The sequence below is a fragment of the Heptranchias perlo genome, chromosome 10, assembly GCF_035084215.1.
Source record: "Heptranchias perlo isolate sHepPer1 chromosome 10, sHepPer1.hap1, whole genome shotgun sequence".
NCBI classification, from domain to species: Eukaryota; Metazoa; Chordata; class Chondrichthyes; order Hexanchiformes; family Hexanchidae; genus Heptranchias; species Heptranchias perlo.
Window position 1 is genome coordinate 64142667 of NC_090334.1, and position 21705 is coordinate 64164371.

The 21705-nt window shown below is 42.0% G+C and overlaps 1 protein-coding gene across 5 annotated transcripts in view; it reads right to left on the reverse strand.

Annotated features, from left to right (window-relative positions):
* LOC137326659 (galactocerebrosidase-like) overlaps positions 1-21705 on the reverse strand; it is a 63397-nt gene that overhangs the window by 20178 nt on the left and 21514 nt on the right. For 3 of the 5 annotated variants that reach the window (XM_067991960.1, XM_067991958.1, XM_067991961.1), the window contains exons 7-11: positions 10773-10903; positions 9986-10141; positions 8752-8876; positions 6314-6441; positions 1133-1222 (exon numbers count right to left, since the gene is read on the reverse strand). In XM_067991960.1, the coding sequence (XP_067848061.1) occupies positions 1133-1222; positions 6314-6441; positions 8752-8876; positions 9986-10141; positions 10773-10903 (630 nt within the window). Of the gene's footprint in view, positions 1-1132; positions 1223-6313; positions 6442-8751; positions 8877-9985; positions 10142-10772; positions 10904-16100; positions 16229-21705 lie in introns of those variants that run through there. The other 2 variants (XM_067991962.1, XM_067991959.1) reach the window with 2 other exon arrangements.

Below are 21705 nucleotides of genomic sequence, written 5' to 3' on the forward strand. Positions count from 1 at the left end.
ATAGTATTGAGAAGAAAACATCCAACTTTCAAGGTCTTTCCAAAAGCCTGTCAGTAGTTTGGACATCTTAAAATCCAATAATCAATACAGGATTAGGTCATTGATTTATGCCCTATGCCCTAGTACACTATCCTAGAAGTTCACTTTCCTTTTAAGGAAAGGGTCTCTGATTTTCCCCAGTTAATCTTGTACCCCCAAATCAGGCCATAATCCTGAATTGAAGTCATCGGGAGTGCGAGGGGGGGGAACCTAACATTCTGTAATAATAGTAGATTGTTTACACATAAGCACATCCTTTATTCTTTACCCATATGCCTTGAATGAGACTACATAACTCAAAATATCCCAAAATGTTCCAATTTAAGAAGTGTCAGAAAAATAAGAAAAACTATACAATTTTGATTTGTTTAAACTAAAAGGATAAAACTAAAACTTTTATAAAGGAAACAATTGCACAAATGCTACTTATCCCTCTTTTCATTAGCAATAGAATCGAGGAATGCTACTAGGAAGTGGCTCAATTCCATTTCTCTTAGTGAGAAATTGGCACATTCTCGAACTAGGGCACAGACCAATTTTCCATTATAGTGGAAGTTGGATTAGAGCCACTTTTCAGTTACATTTCAAGACTCTGGCTGACTCTGAGGAAATAGCAATATTTAACATTGAGCCTGAGCAGTGAGTAGGGGGGTCTCAATAAACTTTGGGCATGAGTATTTTGTGAGTGCCATGTGTCATGTGTGCTTCACAACAATGTCCCCGCACAAATAAGTCAGAGAAAATGGTGAAGGTTGCATTGGTGTAGAAATGCCAATAGGAAGCAATCATTGTAGATACTTGATTCAGAGATGGGAGGAAGTTTACACATTTCAGAACCGCCCAGATAAAACTTGCTCTGCGATGCGTTGATGTTTAACCACTGTTATTGGATGACAGGCTAAATTGTAAGAGTACTGCATTTTACTCAAACTCACATTACTGTACAACTTTCTCACTAATGAAGATTTTCTACATCTCACTTATGAGTATTATTACAACAGTAATAACAAAATGTAACTACAAATAATTTCTTCCCCAATCCCCCCCTCCCCCCCACAAAACAAACATGCACTGATTAATTGTTAATACTTACAAATGATCCTTGCAACTTAAAAGTCGTATTCTGCCGAAAGACCTCGAAAGGTAGTAGCGGAGGCCGGATACATATTGAATGGTCATGGCTCTAAATTTAGAAACAGCAGATTTAAAATGTTGCTCAACATTCAAATGTACAATTAGATAAATGAGACAATATGTAATGCATATTGCTAAAACTGTATTGCAAGCAAGAGGTCTAAATGCAGATTTTTGAAATCATCTCTATTACAAAGTAAGTTACTTAATGCTCCAAAAGAAAATCAAATCAACTTAAGCAGACATCTTCAAATGAGATCCAACTTATTAAATGAAACTGTTAGTCAGATTCCAATAAATATCAACCTGTAGGAAATGGAAACTGATTTTAAAGTAGCATCCTGATAATGTTCACAGTTTCTACAGTACCGAATGTCTGGCTCCAGGGGCTGGTCCTCTGCAAAACCTCATGTCTTGATACCGCGTAAACTTTATAAACTATATTAAACATTCACATAGATATTTGTATATATGCAGGTTGTCTCCTGGTTACCCCCCAGACATCAACAATGCCACCACCCGCTGGTGTGTGGAATCAGAAGTGGTGCAACTATTACATTTTAAATCACAAATTTCAGTGGGAAACAAGGGAAAGTGGAAAATGTAATCTTAAATTACAACTTATACCTAACTATCCAGTGTTTTAAAGTGATTTATATCATGGGAGGAGAAAAAGGTTAGAGACAAAGTTTACTAAATGAGACACGTAACATAAATGAAAAACAGTATTTTGATATGAAGTAGACTCACCCTTTTAAGTATTCTAAAAGAAAGTTAAAAAATAAACACTATCCAAGGAGGAAATCTTAATACTTGTTCACTCCATCCTTGTAGACCTATCATACAAAGGTCTAAATTAATAAGCAGAACCTCAAAAGGTAATAATCTCTGGATTACTACCTGAGCCATGTAGAAAATGGCATAGGGACAAACAGATCAGAGAGTTAAATGCGTGGCTCAGAGTGGTGTGGGATTCAGGGGTGTCAATTCATGGGGCACTGGCACCAGTACTGGGGAAAGAGGGAGCTGTTCCATTGGGACGGGCTCCATTTAAACTGGGCTGGGACCGACGAATCAAATAACTAGGGCTGTAGATAGGGCTTTAAACTAAAAAGTGTGTCGGGGGGGGGGGGGGGGGGGGGGGGGGAAGAGAAGAGAAAAGAGGGGTCAGGTGAGGGGAAATTTAGAAATCTGATAAGAAAAGTCAAGGCAACAGAGCAGTGTGTGGCAGGAAGGGACAGAGAGTTTACCAATAATAGAGCATGAACAAGGAAGGTCAAAGCACGGAGCATTCATAACAAGATAGATGAATTAGTTGCACAAATAGAGATAAATGGGTTTGATCTAATAGCCAATACAGAGACATGGGGCTCAATTTTCAAAGTGAAAAACGGGTGTGTTGGGGGCAGGAGGGCATTGAAAATTGCCACCATTTCAGACTCGCCCCCAACCTGCCCATTTCCGGTTTTCACCGGGGCGGATGACCAACCTGCTCCCAGGAGATGAGTTGGGCCTTAAAAACCTTTCAAGGAGGCTTCAGACCTCCATTTTTCTGGACTTCCTGATTTCAACCCCGGGGGGCCAGGATCCCCGGGCCTTCTGTTTTACGCCTCGTGAAAGGAGGCGAGAAGGCCCAAACAGGTAGGTGCCTAGAAAGGCACAGCTTGTGGGCCCGGAGGAGCAGGAGTGCTTCCCCTAGGCCCAACAAGCCTACCTGCACCGACCCCCCACCAATGACCGCAGACATCCGACCGCTGATCGCAGACCCTCCTCCACCCCCGATCGCGGACACCCGATCCTCCCGCACCAATCTGATCCTCCGACCCTGACCCCCAATCCTCCCCCTCAACGATCGCGGACCCCCGCGATCACCTCCGATCCCGATTCCCCCCGTGACTGACCCCCAATCCCTCCCTGGGCCAACCTATGCCCACCCATGCAAACAAAGACTTACCTGCAGACTTACCTGAACACGTCCTCTCCCTGGCTGGTCTCCCGACCGACTGAGACCAGCCTGTCACTCAGGCCGGTTAGTCGGACGGGAAACCAACAAAAAAAGACGTCCTTACGTCAAAATCGTAAGAACATCCAGGAAACCCGTACTAATGGGTTTCCCATCCTCAATTTGACCCCCCTGCCCTCCTTCCCTGCTCCCCTGCTCGGTTTTAAAATCGAGCCCATGGTTGCAAAGTGACCAAGATTGGGAATTAAATATTCCAGGGTACGTGATGTTTAGAAAAGACAGGTAGAATGGAAAAGGAGAGGGTGTAGCCCTAATAATAAAGGATGACATAAGGACAATAGTGAGAAAAGATCTTGGCTCAGAAGATCAGGAAGTAGAATCAGCATGGGTGGAAATAAGAAATAACAAGGGGCAGAAAATACTAGTGGGAGTAGTTTATAGGACCCCTAATAGTAGCTATACTGTTGGACAGAGTATTAGTCATGAAACAATAGGAGCTTGTAACAAAAATAATGCAGAATTCATGGGGGACTTTAATCTTCATATAGACTGGGCAAATCAAATTGACAAAGGTAGTTTGGAGGACGAGTTCATGGAATGCTTTCGAGAAGGTTTCCTTGAGCAATATGTCATGGAACCAACCAGGGAACAGGCTATTTTAGATCTTGTGTTGTGTAATGAGACAGGGTTAATTAGTAACCTCACAGTAAAGGATCCTCTGGGGAAGAGTGATCACAATACGATAGAATTTCACATCGAGTTTGAGAGTGACGTACTTAAGCCCGAAACTAGAATCTTAAACTTAAATAAAGCCAATTACATAGGTATGAGGGGGCGAGTTGGCTAAGGTAGATTGGGAAATTAAATTAAAGGGTATGACAGTTGAAAAGCAATGGCAAACATTTAAAGGAATATTTCAATATTCTCAACAAAATATACATTCCATTGAGAAATACGATCCACCCGTGGTTAACTAAAGAAGTTAAGGATAGTATTAGATTAAAAGAAGAGGTCTATAATGCTGCCAAGAACAGTAGTAAGCCTAAGGATTGGGAGAGTTTTAGAAACCAGCAAAGGACAACCAAAAAATTGATAAAAAAGGAGAAAATAGAATATGAAAGTAAACTAGCAAGAAATATAAAAACAGATTGTAAGAGCTTCTATAAGTATGTAAAAAGGAAGAGAGTAGCAAAAGTAAACGTTGGTCCCCTAGAGGCTGAGACAGGAGAAGTTATAATGGTGAATCAGGAAATGGCAGATGCGTTAAACAAATATTTTGTATCTGTCTTCACAGTAGAAGACACAAAAAAGCATACCAGAAATAGTGGGGAACCAAGAGGCTAATGAGTGAGGAACTTAAAGTAATTATTATCAGTAGAAAAAAAAAGTACTTCAGAAACTAATGGGACTAAAAGCCGATAAATCCCCTGGACCTGATGGCTTACATCCTAGGGTTCTAAAAGAGGTGGCTGCAGAAATAGTGGATGCAATGGTTATGATCTGCCAAAATTCCCTAGATTCTAGAATGGTCCCAGCGGATTGGAAGGTAGCAAATGTAACCCCGCTATTCAAGAAAGGAGGGAGAGAGAAAACAGGGAACTACAGGCTAATTAGCCTGACATCAGTCGTCGGGAAAATGCTGGAATCCATTATTAAGGAAGTGGTAACAGGACACTTAGAACATCAGAATATGATTAGGCAGAGTCAACATGGTTTTATGAAAGGGAAATCATGTTTGAGAAATTTATTAGAGTTTTTTTAAGGATGTAACTAGCAGATAAAGGGGAACCAGTGGATGTAGTATATTTGGATTTTCAAAAGGCATTCGATAAGGTGCCATGCAAAAGGTTGTTACGCATGATTTGGGCTCATGGGGTTGGGGATAACATATTAGCATGGTTAGAGGATTGGTTGATGGACAGAAAATAGAGAGTAGGGATATACAGGTCATTTTCAGGTTGGCAGGCTGTAACTAGTGGGGTACCGCAAGGATCAGTGCTTGGGCATCAACTATTTACAATCTGTATTAATGACTTGGATGAAGGGACTGAGTGTAATGTATCCAAGTTTGCTGACGATACAAAGCTAGGTGGGAAAGTAAGCAGTGAGGAGGACACAAAGAGTCTGCAAAGGGATATAGACAGGTTAAGTGAGTGGGCAAGAAGGTGGCAGATGGAGTACAATGTGGTTATTCACTTTGATAGAAAGAATAGAAAAACAGAATATTTTTTAAATGTGAGACACTTATTAAATGTTGGTGTCCAGATACAAGAAACACAAAAAGTTAGCATGCAGGTACAGCAAGCAATTAGGAAAGCAAATGGCATGTTGGCCTTTATTGTAAAGGGATCGGAGTACAAGAGTAAGGAAGTCTTACTACAAATGTTCAGGGCTTTGGTCTCCTTATCTAAGGAAGGATATACTTGCCTCAAAGGTGGTACAACAGAGGTTCACTAGATTAATTCCTGGGACGAGAGGATTGTCCTGTGAGGAGAGACTGAGTAGAATGGGCCTATGTTCTGGAGTTTAGAAGAATGAGAGGATATCTCATTGAAACATATAAGATTCTGAGGGGGCTTTGACAGGGTAGATGCTGAGAGGTTGTTTCCCCTGGCTGGAGAGTCTAGAGCTAGAGGGCATAATCGCTGGATAAGGGGTCAGCCATTTAAGACTTAGATGTGGAGGAATTTCTTCACTCAGAGGGTTGTGAACCTTTGGAATTCTCTACCTCAGAGAGCTATGGATGCGGAGTCATTGAGTATATTCAAGAGTGAGATAGATATATTTTTGGACTCTAGGGGAATCAAGGAATATGGGGATCGGGCAGGAAAGTGGAGTTGAGGTTGATCTGATTGAATAGCGGAGCAGGCTCGAGGGCCCGTATGGCCTACTCCTGCTCCTATTTCTTATGCTGTTATGTTGTCATTGAACAGACATACACATAGTTAACGAGCAGCTTCGTAGAATCAACATCTTTTTGACCCCAGATGCTGAGTTTCAAAATGTCTAGTATATTCAGCAGAATTGCTCTAACAATTTTGTGGGTGTGGGAAAACAACCAGAAATAGAAAAAAAGCAATGAAAAGCAATGAAAAGAATAGTAAGGATTCATACAGAAGAATACAAAGACAGGAACCAGAAAACAGTACAGTATGTAACATGATGAAAGGTAGATACCATAGTCTCTATGATAATGGTGATGTTTCCCTTCCCATCAGTAAGGGCCACATAACTGCCACCCTTGTGCAAGTGACCAACAGTCTTCAGGTAATGCCATCCTGGCTGAGTGAACTGTGTGGTGTGTGCTGCAAAAGAAGATAAAAAGGAATTTAGATAGCACTTTACATGCTCAGCAATTTGAACAGTAGCAGCTTTCCTTCAAGCTAACCAGGAAAATCAGGGCCAACATGCTCAATTCTGACAACGCAATAAGTCACTTTTAAAATACAGTGCTTAATACATTGAATTTATATATTCATTGCCAAAAGAAGTTGCTCCTCTCTTTTTATATAAAAGGCTCTAAAGAATGATATTATAGATTGAACAGCTAATACAAAATTGATAGAGGTTCAACCCATAGCATACCAGTATGTCAACAATAGAAGAGTAGATATTTCTGTCCAACAGACGTTAGTGTTGATAAAATAAGTATTTTCATTTCACGGAGCAGTTTTAGGTCAGGTAAAAGCTCGTTCTACTCTAGTCTAGTGCATTCCTTGACCAACCTCAAGACCAATTCCTCTCTTCCTTTCTCCCTCCCCCCACTGAATCAGTGTGACATTTCTTTTTCTACACCAGGCATCCTTGCAGCCTCTTTCCATAATTTTTATGCTGTGCATGGGAATCAAAGAGTCATCAACACAAATTTAGATGAATTGGCCATTTCACACACCTGCTATTGGGCTTCAGTTAGTTAGTCTGCTCTGTATACACTAACCAATAGTATTTAGAATTTTCTTCCTCAGACATCCCATTTTATACTGAAGCTGTTCTGTCCCTTTGTCAGAGGTCAAGAATTAGAAAAAGGTGTCATCACTTTAAATAATCCTTTAATTCATTTTTCAGAGTGAAGCGCTAAGTTGTATCAACACTTTTGTAGGCTAATACCCAAGTTTCTAATCAGCAGTCTCCATCCAAAACATTAATCTATCTTTTCTTTTTTTAAGATGTTGATGGACCTGCTTTGTTTTTTCAGCATTTTCTGTTTTAAAAAAGAGATTTTGTGAGGTATATGGCTCCAGATGAGGGATTGTGCGTCAGGTACATCACCAGCTCATATTTTCAATCAACGGAAACATTTAAAAAAAGATAAGCTCCAATTTGTAAATTCAGTCATGATGGCAGCCACAATAGTAGGGTATTTTTGGTACACTGTACACAGCCTATGCTCATTTCTGCCCTAATCTATCATACACCATTTCAGTATTGTGCACCCAGGCACAAAGACACATTCAGAACATATAGTTGACGACTAGATACGATTAATGCTTGTTGAATGTCAACTCTCTTGACCTCTGATGGCATTATTTAGAATATTCAGGTCCTATGGCACATGCATAACTGTTGCATTACTACTGCACCTCCTGTGTGCCACCAAAGGCTCTCTGTGAGCTGTGTAAACATTTACACAATGTCAGCTCTCTTGACCTTTGCTTGAAGAAGTTGTAACAGTATAATTTACATAACCACCTCATATCAGTTGAAATCTAGAGAATTTAGTTTTTAACATCTGCAGGACAGTTTCCCCACACCCAAGTGTTTTTCCAGATCACTAAAAACAAGTACATTTTGCCAACATTAAAAACACATTGAGTTATTCCAATGAATACAGCTAGATTCATTGAAGAAACAATAATTTCAAACCACATTTTCACAAATTCAGTGGGACCTTTATTCATTCTGCCAATAGAGGGCTGCCAACTTTGTTTGAATGTCGACCTGGAGATTTTACCACATGACCTTCTGCTTCCAACTGCCTCACCCAGTTAAACAGTCTTTCTCCCCCATCTCGAATATGTCCATAATTAATAAATGAAAGTGTTCAAAGAAAATGGAAAAAAAAAACTTTTTTTTAAATGCCCCTATGATTTTTCTCCTGGGTTGCTCACAGCAGTGTCCAGGAGATTAATTTTCAATTCCTGGATTCTCCAGTGCAATCCTGGAGGGTTGGCAACCCTATCAATGGTACCAGATTTTCATTGGTTCAAAACTGTGGACATTTTTGCAGTGTGCTAATATGGCTTTGTGATGTGGGTCCTTTTTGCTGGGGTCAGCACCTTTGTAACAAGTAACAAATTTTACATGATAAAGCGTGTTCTACTGGCCAATAATCACAAACTGATGACTTTAACTTGAGCAAGTAAGATGAAAACAAATATGTAATCAGGCATTTTCACAAAAATAGCAAGTCTAATTTCTTTTTAAGAGAATTGAAGACTTAGGGAATCGCGCAGTTATTGTGCAGAAAATTCATAAATTGGAATAACTGTGAATTTGTGGATTTTGACAGAACCTATTATACCAGTATGTACTAAAATATGACAATTAAGTTCAATTAGGTGGACTATGTATACTTTTTAGACCATTTGAAGTTTGAATCTTGCATTAATATTTACCTGTAATCCAAATAGGTGACTGCACTTCATAGTGTCCACTCCATGGTTCATCAGCCGTCATCAGTCCGTCCCGACCAAATGGTAACTCTTTATAGTAACTGGCCACCAAGTTCCATGCGATAGTACTAGCAGAGGAAAAGCAATGCATCAGAGACAGACTTTACTATAGCTAGAGTCAAATTTAACATGGAATAAATTTTAACCTCAAGAGGTTACCCACTTGCCTGGATGAGTGCAACTCCAACAACACTCAAGAAGCTCGACACCATCCAGGACAAAGCAGCACGCTTGATTAGCACCCCCTCCACCACCGCGCACCGTGGCTGCAGTGTGTACCATCTATAAGATGCACTGCAGCAACTTACCAAGCCTTCTTCGACAGCACCTCCCAAGCCCGCAACCTCTACCACCTAGAAGGACAAGGGCAGCAGGCGCATGGAACACCACCACCTGCACATTCCCCTCCAAGTCACACACCATCCTGACTTGGAAATATATCGCCGTTTCTTCATCGTTGTTGGGTCAAAATCCTGGAACACCCTACCTAGCAGCACTGTGGGAGTACCTTCACCACACAGACTGCAGCGGTTCAAGGTAGCGGCTCACTACAATCTTCTCAAGGGCAATAAATACTGGCCTTGCCAGCGATGCCCACATCCCATGAATGAATAAAAGGTATAACCATCTCTTCAAGTCTGCATATGGGCACTTCATAGATGGCATAACAGGTATTAAAGTTGAAAACTATTAGGCTCAGATCACTTTGCTTGATTGGTGCCCTGCCACTGTATGCAGTATCCTCCCCTCCACCACTGGCGTACTCTGGCTCCAATATGTATTATCTATGGGATGGACTGCAGCAATTCAACAAGGTTACTTCAATAGCACCTCTCTTCTTTGCGACCTTGGCCACCGATAAGGACAGGAGAAGCAATGTCATGTGAACACCATCTCCTCCAAGTCACACACCATCCTGATTTGGACATAGATTGCCATCCTTTCTTTGTCACTGGGTCAAAATCCTGGGACACCCTACCTATAATGGGAGCACCATCACAAGGACTGCAACAGTTCAAAGGGATAGTGCACAACCACCTTCTCAGGGCAACCTGTGATGAACAATAAATGCAGCCGTACCGTTATCATCCACATCCCAAGAACGAGTTTGTTTTAAAATACTGCACAGAGATGTACACCTGGATTTCTGTTAGCCATATCCATGTTTAGTACTTACGAAGTCATATTGCCATTGACATAATTCTGGTTAAGTATACGAGCCCAGCACCCTCCTCCAACATCATCATTAACAGTACTGTAGTCTTCAGATGACCATAACTTCTTCCCAGTCTTCTTAGCATTACTGCTTGAAAATGTTCCAGGATAATGGGCTCTAAGATATAAAATGGAACATTCACTATAAAACCAGAATGTTTATATTTAATTTTTCATATACAGAAAGGTTAAATCTTCCAATATGATTTTAAAAGTTGGAAAACACATTCTATTTTAAAAACTAAGGATAATGGTAGCGTGCAACGGAAATCATGCCTAATCACACCAATTGCCAACTTGAGAAAAACTGCTAAATGTTAATAGAGAAACAGAATACTATAAAAACTCTAGTCAAACCTTAAGGACTCAGTCCACAACTTAATCAAGTCAGTATTCTATATGGATGAATTAAATAAGTAAGGATCAATGGTCAATTTTAATTGGGTTTACCCCTTTAAAAGGGCAAGAACTTTGATCCGATCACTTATCATCCTGTTTTCCATTTCCTCCCTATTCATGCTGTTCACTGATATTTATAACCCAGCCAGGAGGATACATAGTTTGGATTGCAAATACCTCCACAGCTGCACAAATGTGGGCTAATTCAAATGCCAGATTTCCCATTCTAGTATCACGACAGTGCAAACAGCCCTACTGTAAATGTTTCTTCCTCCAAAAAAAAATTGCACTAACATTGTAAACCTAATAATTTGCAATACCATCTCAGAATGGAGGGCATAAACGCCTACCCTATAATGTCGATCGCATCATATAGCTCAGGATGATGAAGCACAGACCAAGATATTGGTTCCCAAAGATTATCGCTGGCTATGATTTTCACCTGCTCTAGACCCATTTTGTCCATGGTGTATCTCAGCAGCTTGGCAGAAAAAGGCAGAGAAAGTTATAGGAAACATTAGCATTTTAGATATCCACGTGTGTTGCAATTAAAATTAAGAGTGAAGAAAACAAGTTTCTAAGACAGAAGCTACAATCATGAAGGAGTCTGTAGATATTGGACTGTCATATAAGGTAGCATTCATGTTTCTGAAATGTTTCAAAGATGCAACTTGTTAATAAAAACGAAGGTTGCTTGAAGGTGCAGCATTCATATTCAAGTTCATTACACTCCCTGTATAACTCCCTGCATAGACAACTTGTTTTCACACTTCCCAATTTCACTCAAAATTGCTAGGGGGTGCATAAGCGTCACGATGAAAACAGCCTGAGGTCAGACATGCTTCCAATACTACAGCATACAGAACACAGCAGCAGAGACAACAGGTCAATTGAAGAAGTTTTAAACTTGGTTGACATTGAATACAGTCCTCAAACGGTTAAGCTGAATTGGTGAGTTCACATTTTATAATTCTGTAGACTTTCGCCACTGTAAGCAGCTCACAGAGGCTGTTTCCCCTGGCTGGAGATTCTAGAAGTAGGGGTCATAGTCTCAAAGGGTCTGTCATTTAGGACCGAGATGAAGAAAAATGTCTTCATTCAGAGGGTTGTGAATCTTTGGAATTCTCTACCCCAGAGGGCTGTGGATGCTCAGTCGTTCAGTATATTCAATATTGAGATTGATAGATTTTTGTACACTAAGAGAATCAAGGGATATGGGGATAGAGCGGGAAAGTGGAGTTGAGGTAGAAGATCAGCCATGATCTTACTGAATAGCAGAGCAGGTTTGAGGGGCCGTATGGCCTACTCCTGTTCCTCTTTCTTATGTTCTTATGAAAAGTTACCCACTAGGTCAAAAATTTTAAATTACTGAAGAAGAATAATTCTAAATGCAGTACCTTTAGCATTCTTTTACTGAAAATTAGTCATAGCACTAAAAAAATAAACTCTCACGTGAACTGTGAGGTTCAGTAGTACATAAGGTCAGAGCTAGAAATATAAACCAGCCTATTTTTTCCCTGAATTCTGTGCTGAAGGAGATTTCAAAGATGGTTCCCCGTCACCTTTGGAAAGATACAAGACAGCTCACAGGCCAAAAGCAAGGGGGTGGGGGAAAAGGGAGGAAACGGAGGAAACATTATTAATGGGGGTTCTTGGCCTCAGTATTTACCATCGTAACAATTAAAATAATTTTGAACACAATGAGTACCTGCAATACAACTCAACAGATTAAAGAAAGAAAATTATGTACTATCCTGAAAAGGTACTACATTTTACTTCAAAAAATATTGCTGAAGCAGAGAAATCAAAAATTGCTGTAGGGCACAAACTTTCAACTATGTAGTTACATGCAGGGTAAGCAGAAACCACAACTATTGTTTAGCCATTTGAGGATCAAAGTAGCTTAATCTGGAATATACTAATATATATGATATATTGAGTAAAACCTGTACTCAGAGAACAAAGGTTGTTTGCACCCATATGCATTCATAAAATCTCTCAAAATTCTTATTTTACATTTTCCACTAAGGTGATGCAGGTAGAAATGCTACTGTAATCTCATAGGGTCAGTTACATTGACATAACTGCAATATATATTAACTTGAAGTAATATATAATGTCTTAGTGAGTTTATTCAGTGATCAGTTAACCCATATAGACGGGGAAGATACAGAGTTCAATCCTTGGTCTGTGCTAATTTAACCAGTCTCAGCCAGGGTGATGACGGGTGTTAACGTCCCTGGGTTGGAGGGGAAAATTGATCCTAATCACTATCCAGCAATCCTGGAAATGCACATGCTTGACTGGATGGCAAGGATAGATAGAAGGCTAGGCTGTGATACTCCTGAGTTAATAACTTGCCGATACTCATTATTGAGGCTCACATACACAGAACTGCGATTAGGCAAGGTATCGTAGTGCGACCAGCATCCATAGAAATGTTCTCCAACAAGGAGTCAATGGGCATAATTTTAGCCCGGAGATGGGAAGGGGGGAAAGGGGTCAAATTGCGGACAGGAAACCTGGAAGTAGGGGTTTCCCGGATGTCCTTACGATTTTGACGTAAGGACGTCTTTTATATTTTTTTTTCACGGTTTCTCGCATGACAGGCTAGTCTCAGCTGGACAGGAGAAGAGCAAGAGGTAAATGTTCAGTTAAGCCTTAGATTGGATGGATTTGGGTGGGGAAGAAAGGCATGGGGGCATTGGGTTCACCAGGGTTGGGGGGGGGGGGGGAATTAGTCATGGTGGGGGGGGGGGGGGGTCAGTCTTCAGGGGTCATCGGCAGGGTTAGTCATCAGGGGTCGGATCAACGGGGTCATCAGGAGGGGGTAAATTGGCAGTCATCGGGTGGGGGAATTTGGGAGGTTTGGGGGTTAAGATCGTTGTGGGGGAACGTCAGCGATTGTTTGTGGGGGGGGGGGGGGGTGCGGGTTGCTGCAGGTAGGTTGTTGGGCATGGGGGATGTACTCCTGGTCCTCCAGGCCCACCAGCTGTGCTATAAAGGCACTTAGCTGCAGTTTCAGACTTTCTCGCTTCCTCTCTCGCGGTGTGAAGGGGAAGGCCGGGGAATCTCGAATCTAGTATCACAAAGCCTAAGAAAAGGGAGGCCCACAGCCTGCTTGAAAGGTTTCAGTGACCAACCTGCCTCCTGAGAGCGGGTAGGTTGCCTGCCCCTCGACCCGTCCCCGTGAAAACCGGAAATGGGTGGGTTGGAGGCAGGTTTGAAACTGTTGTAAATTGCCCCCAACCCACCCGTTTCTCCAGGCAAAAATCATGCCCAATGTGTTCAGAAAAGGAGTGAAGGGCTTATATTGTAATGGCCATGTCAATGAAAGAAAGAATGGAATGAAGAAAGGTGATTTGTCCCACCAAGCCCACTCTTCCCACAAAACGGAGTTATCAGATGAAGAAGGAATAGTGCATTAAAGCTGCTATTATTTCTCACTATCCCTCTCCCGAAAAAAAATTAACAAAATAATTGCTCAGGAAGATTCACTAAGGCTTGGAGAAGCATGCAATCTCAATCATTCCGCAAAGCAAGAGCCCTCATCTATCTCCGTTTGCAGCTTACTGTTCAGGAGACTTGGCTGGAGCGGGGAGATTACAACTTTGGTGAATCACCCAAACAGTTAAAAGAGAGCGGTCTTGTCAAATGTTTATTTTAGTCAGAGGAAATGACTAAAATAAACTTAAAGGTTGGAGCCCAAATCTAAATAAATGGCATTGGCTTGTTTATGACTGAACAGTGACATCAGATTAATATGTACACTATATGAATTTTGTACCACAAAAAACCCTGGTTTTTCTAATGCATCAGTTACCTGTTTTTTTTTCTATTTCAGTTGAACATCACCCTTAACCAATCATCTAGTCAACATTGATAAAACTCCTTTTCAGTTGGTAGCAATGCAAAAAGTGTCAGATATAAATAAGTGCTCTTAACCAATTTCCACTAAAATTCCCACATTTTTGTTTGGGTAATGAATTAGTAAAAACTAATTTCCTCCTCCAAAATTTGAAGAAACATTTTCCATTGTTTTCTTAAAAATCACATCTGGAGACATGCAGATATTGCATCTATAATGTTAGGATGCACAAAGAACAGCCTTGATGGCTACAAATGTTATTAACAAAATGGATTCAATACATACAATGATCACAATATACCATTCATAGCACATACTGTAAAATTAGATTTTAGCACCAACTACTTCACATTTCAGTCAGACTTTAAAAATATTTGTTTCACAATGGTGGCGATCTGCTACTTTAAACATTAATTTTAGCAGTCCACATTTTGCAGTACATAGTCCATTGACAAATACTACTAAAATGTTTTGTTGTTAAAACAGCTCAACGGTATTTTGTGATCATTGGAACTTTACACTGGATTACTTATGGAACTGCCAATGTGATCCGTAAAAGTGCTTTATTTGAACGGTGTAAAAAATTGTCAGTTGTCATTTAGCTTATTGTGCCTTATTAGTCTTTAGCTTGTTTTCTTGAGGTTGGGCGATGTTCAAATTAAAAATGGTTTTTAAAATATTTTCTCTCTATTTACCCTTTTTGGGCTCTAATTTCCCCTCAGGTTTGGGTGGTAAAAATAATAACTGGAAAACACTTGAAGAACCTAGGTTTATAAATCATCAAAAAGCTGATTTTAAAAAAGGACCTTTGATATAAAGCAGCATCTATCTCAATCTCACCAGAATTCCTACGGTCAAATTTCTTCTCATGTACAGCTGACAATTTGGTACAGCATAAGTTCAATTTATTTATAATTACATATATGATCCAACTATATGTCGCTTAACTTCTGATATTTGTGCACATACACGCTGAAAGCTACAGCTCTATGGAATGTTTGATGCTGCAGTTACTGATTAGGAAACTGAGTCTGGAGAAGTATGCCAAGAGTAGGCAGGGAGATGTGGATGGCCTTTGAAAAGGGAAAGAAAGCAAGGAAGCAAGCAAGCGAGAGAGAAGGAAAGATAATAAATATGATACAAGAGCTTGAAGAAGTGCATTTTATTTGACTATGTTGTCAAGCTAATAATACAACCCTACTGACAATCTGTAAAGTAAAAAATATAATGTCTTACATAGTAGCTCCCCTGCTACTCTACAGAATCAGATTTTTCAAAATAGGCAGATGAAGTTCATCTCTGTAGATTCCAGCCATTCTGTAGTTTGACCCGACTTCACAGTTAAAAAAGGCAATAAATTCACATTCATGTCTGCAAGTCTAACTGATCTGGAAGGGAGCTACACTGGACCAACTCTTCATTACAATTTGTTTCTATACACACCATGTAGGTGGATGAAAAATGTTCAGTTTAAAAATGAAACCATGAAGCCACTCCTTTAAGATTCGATATGGTTTACTTTTTTTTTAACCCTATCCCTCCTCATTCACCAAAAAAAGTCAAATGAGAATATTTTTAATATTGGGATAAAACAACATCAGAAAAAGAAAATGAACACAAAACGAGATTGTATACTATTAAAAATGAAACGCGATATCCCATATGCAGTCAATCCAAAATAGTTTTTCATTAGGATCCTTCACGGTTTGATAGCCCATCCTAATTTACATGGAACTATGCCTGGACCATGAGAGAAAAAAAGATAAATAAGAGTTGAAATTTATTGTGCAATTTAGCCCCAAAAACTTACCCTGTAATTTCAACTGCATCATTTAGGTATGGATCAACTAACATATCATTTGCGATCCCCCAAGATCCATCAGCAGCAATAATACCAACATTCTTTAAACCAACTTTATCCAGAGACTGGCGCAGCACCTTTGCAACAGATAAAGACAAAAATCACTGGACTAAAGAAGAAAAAACACCAAAAAGCCACCCTAAAAATTCACAGAATGTTAGTGTCTGAACTACAAGCATGTCAGTTCACTGAGAAAAGGACAATGATCTCCCCCATTGTCTGTTGACCTTTTACTATTTGTATTAAATCTTTAAAATCAAAATAATTTAGTTAGATTACAAAAATATACTTGACAAAGTTTCTATTTTTCTTCAGATAACATTCAGTGAGGACATCGGCAGAAAAAATGTCTAGTGTTTAATGAGATAATACTGAGTGCTAGTTGAATATTTCCTCATAGGAACATAGGAACAGGAGTAGGCCATTCAGTCCCTTGTACCTGCTCCGTCATTTGATAAGATCATGGCTGATTTGTGATCTAACTCCATATACCTGCCTTTGGCCCATATTCCTCAATACCTTTGGTTGCCAAAAAGCTATCTATCTCAGATTTAAATTTAGCAATTGAGCTAGTACCAATTGCCATTTGCGGAAGAGTGTTCCAAACTTCTACCACCCTTTGTGTGTAGAAATGTTTTCTAATCTTGCTCCTGAAAGGTCTGGCTCTAATTTTTAGACTGTGCCCCCTACTCCTAGAATCCCCAACCAGCGGAAATAGTTTCTCTCTATCCACCCTATCTGTTCCCCTTAATATCTTATAAACTTCGATCAGATCACCCCTTAACCTTTGAAACTCCAGAGAATACAACCCCAATTTGTGTACTCTCTCCTCGTAACTTAACCCTTGAAGTCCGGGTATCATTCTAGTAAACCTACGCTGCACTCCCTCCAAGGCCAATATGTCCTTCCGAAGGTGCGGTGCCCAGAACTGCTCACAGTACTCCAGGTGCGGTCTAACCAGGGTTTTGTATGGCTGCAGCATAACTTCTGCCCCCTTGTACTCTAGTCCTCTAGATACAAAGGCCAGCATTCCATTAGCCTTATTGATTATTTTCTGCACAAACCAGGTATTCTCTTTGGATCTTGATAAATATATGAGAGAACAGCCTCAAGACCAGTTAATGTACTAAATGTACTTTTGTTTAAAAAACAATTGAGAAACCAAGGTAAACAGCCAAGGCAGGACACCACCACAGTTATGGAGTAAAAGAAAACACAAGACCATAAGAGACCATAAGAAATAGGAGCAGGAGTAGGCCATTTGGCCCCTTGAACATGCTTTGCCATTCAATGAGATCATGGCTGATCTGATTTTTACCTCAACTCCACTTTCCCGCCTTCTCCCCCATATCCTTTGACTCCCTTGCTGATCAAAAATTTGTCTAACTCAGCCTTGAATGTATTCAATGACTCAGCCTCCACAGCTTTTTGGGGTAAAGAATTCCAAAGATTCACGACCCTCTGGGAGATGAAATTCCTCCTCATTTCTGTCTTAAACGGGTGACCCCTTATTCTGAGACGATGCCTCCAAGTTTTAGATTCCCCCAGGAGGGGTAGCATCCTCTCAGCATCTACCCTGTTGAGTCCCCTCAGAATCTTGTATGTTTCAATATGATCTCCTCTCATTTTTCTAAACTCCAATGAGACCCAACCTGTTCAATCTTTCCTTATAAGACAACTCTTCCATACCCGGAATCAACCTAGTGAACCTTCTCTGAACTGCCTCCAATGCAAGTATGTCCTTCCTTAAATAAGGGCACCAGAACTGTACGCAGTACTCCAGGTGTGGTCTCACCAGCACCCTGTACAGTTGTAGCATGACTTCCCTGCTTTTATACTCCAACCCTCTAGAAATAAAGGCCAATATGCCGTTTGCCTTCCGGATTACTTGCTGCACCTGTATGTTGACTTTTTGTGTTTCATGTACGAGGACACCCAGATCCCTCTGTACCGCAGCATTTTGTAGTATTTCTCCATTCAAATAATATTTTGCTTTTTTATTTTTCCTCCCAAAGTGAACGACTTCACATTTTCCCACATTATAATCCATCTGCCAAATTTTTGCCCATTCGCGTAACCTGTCAATATCCCTTTGCAGACACTTTGGGCCTGATTTTAGCAGGCCTGCGGGTTTCCGGCGGGTTGGGTTGCGGGTGCGTGGCCTCCGCACCCGGTGAAATTAGTGGGTTGCCCGCGCGATCGTAGCAGGCAATGCACTAATTGGAATCACTTACCTGCTCCTCCGGGCTCCGCGCTGCTGGTCTGCGCGTCGGGCGGGCTGCGCATGCGCAGTACGATCTGTCAGCTGGAGGCTCTCTAGTTAAAGGGGCAGTCCTCCACTGACAGATGCTGCAACCAATGGAACAAATTACAGCATGGAGCAGCCCAGGGGGAAGGCTGCTCCCAGTTTAATGATGCCTCACCCCAGGTATCATCAGATGGGGTGAGGAGGAGGGGGAGGACAGAGATCTTCCACCCGGCAGGCGGGAGGAAGCGGCCTGCCTCTGCCACCAAGGCCTGGCTCGAGGTGGCAGAGGGGGGTCACCTGCACCACCAACATATCGCCCACCTGCATACAGTGCAGGAGGCGCTCCAATGACCTCAGTAGGTCAGCCACAATGAGAACACGTAGTCTTTCCCCTACACTCCGTCTGCCACAACACTGCCCCCACCCCACATCTCCTTCGGCACCGCCAACACTACTCTGTCACATCACCCTTCATACCCACTCAAACCCCATCCTCATCTTACCTGCACCTACTCACCTCGCCAGTACTCACCCGCCACTAACACGCAACCCAATCCTCATACAATCTCATTGCTCCATCCCATACTCACCCTCTCGTGCATCTCCCTCACGGCCAGCCTCACTCAACCTGCCACCACCTGTGCTGCAGCCACAGGGCATGCATCGCATATGTGCAGTAGGCAGCGTACGGCAAACGTGTCGTGAGCATGAAGGGGATGCACAAGGGTGTCTGAGGGTTTGCCATGGGTGTTACCTATATTGAATTTCAGAGCAACAAACATCACACATTATATTGGCACCACCACTGCCATGTCTCCGCGAATTCTGTCTGTTGTGTCCAATAATGCCCGCTCCTGGGTATCACTATGAGGACCCACCACTGATGCCACCCATTGCGTTACTGCAGAGTAGGTGCAGGTGTATTTGCAGGGTCTTCCGCGCAGACGACTGAGAGACATCGGTGGTGTACCCGGCTGCACCCTGGAAGGATGCGGAGGAGAAGTTGTGGAGGGCAGTGGTGACTTTGGCAGCGACAGGTAAGCAGATGGTGCTGGGGCCAGCCAGGAGCAGCTTGGCATGAAAGAGCCTGCAGATCTCCAGACTACATGTCGAGTGAATCTGCGCCTCCGTGTGCACTGCTGCTCAGAGAGGTCCGGGGAGCTGCGCCTCGGTCTGTGGACCCTGTGCGGAGGGTAGTGCCCTCTGCGACGCGTCTCTCCTGGCGGTCGCCCTCCCTCCTGCTGTACAGGTGGATGTGTCACAGCACTCTGTTGTGGAGCTCCACGTGTCAGAGGTGGACGTCGTGGACTGCGAGGCTGCTGGGGCTGGTCATGCTGTTCGTCCTCCGAGGATGTCAACGCACCACCCATCTGGCAGGTGTTGGTCTGAGGGGTTGTGCAGGGTAGGTAGGTGGTTCCTCGCACTGGGGCTGCGGTTTCACGTCGGTCTGTCCTCTGGCTTGGCGGGGGGTGGTGGAGGGCAGGGGTTGCCCTACGTGACGCGGTGGCCTCCTGCGTGGGTGAGGGCTCTCCCACCCGCTGTGGAGTGCACCTTGGCAGCTGCCACAGGCTGCTGGCTGGAACACGACCGGTTGAAGGGAGACGATTTCCCCCAGTGTGTGAAACTCACTGCCTTGAAGCTAAAATCCCACACTTCCTGTTTTGACAGCTGCTTCAGCTCATTTAATGACCTCAACAAGCAAGGTAAGTACACTCAAGTGGAACCCCGCTGGCTTTAATTGCCTGCGGGATTCCCACCAGCGGGGCCTGCGCATGCAGCCCCGCACGTCAGCTCGGCACCCGGAAGTGGCCGGGATCTCGGCACGATCCGGTCACGTGACTGGATATCGGGATTTTCGGGGCCCCCCCGCTGGAAACCCGACGCTAAAATCGAGCCCTTTGTGTCCTCATTGCAACTTGCTTTTCCACCTATCTTTGTATCATCAGCAAATTTGGCCACAAGACACTCTGTTCCTTCATTTAAGTCATTGATATATATTGTAAATAGTTGAGGCCCCAGCACTGAGCCCTGCGGCACCCCACTAGTTACAGGTTGCCATTTTGAAAATGACCCTTTTATCCTGACTCTTTGTTTTCTGTTAGTTAGCCAATCCTCTATCCATGCCAGTATATTACCCCCAACACCATGAGCTCTTATCTTGTGCAGTAATCTTTTATGTGGCACCTTATCGAATGCCTTTTGGAAATCCAAATATACTGCATCCTTTGGTTCCCCTTTATCCACCCTGCCCGTTACTTCCTCAAAGAACTCTAATAAATTTGTCAGACACGATTGCCCCTTCATAAAACCATGTTGACTCTCCTTGATTGTAATATGAATCTCCAAATGTCCTGCTACTACTTCCTTAATAATGGATTCTAGCATTTTCCCAATGACAGATGTTAGGCTAACTGGTCTATGGTTACCTGCTTTCTGTCTCACTCCCTTCTTGAATAGGGGTATTACGTTGGCAATTTTCCAATCCACTGGGACCTTTCCAGAATCTAGTGAATTCTGGAAGATTACAATCAATGCATCCACTATCTCTGTAGCCACTTCCTTAAAGACCCTTGGATGCAAGCCATCAGGTCCAGGGGACTTGTCAATCTTTAGACCCATTAGTTTATCTGGTACTTTTTCTCTAGTGATCGTGATTGTTTTTAGTTCCTCCCTCCCCTTTGCCCCTTGATTTTCCACTATTACTGGTATATTATTAGTGTCTTCTACTGTGAAGACAGATACAAAATATCTGTTCAATTCCTGCCATTTCCTTGTTTTCCATTATTATTTCCCCAGTCTCATCCTCTAATGTTTACTGTAGCTACCCCCTTCCTTTTTATATACTTGTAGAAGCTTTTACTGTCAGTTTTTATATTTCTTGCTAGTTTACTCTCATAATTTATTTTCTCCCTTTATTATTCTTTTAGTCATCCTTTGCTGGTTTTTAAAGTTTTCCCAATCTGCGGGCTTACCAGTAATCTTTGCCATGTTCTATGCTTTTTCTTTTAACCTGATTCCATCCTTGACTTCCTTAGTTAGCCATGGTTGGTTCACCCTTTTTGTGGAGTCTTTCCTCCTCATAGGGATATATTTTTGTTGAGAGTCATAAAATATCTTTTTTAAATGTTTGCCACTGCCTATCCACCATCATACCATCCAACCTGTTTACCCAGTCCACTTTAGCCAATTCCGCTCTCATTCCATTATAATTGCCCTTATTTAAGTTTAATACAGTAGTTTCAGGCCCAAGATCCTCGCTCTCAAACTGGATGTGAAATTCTATCATGATATGATCACTGCTTCCCA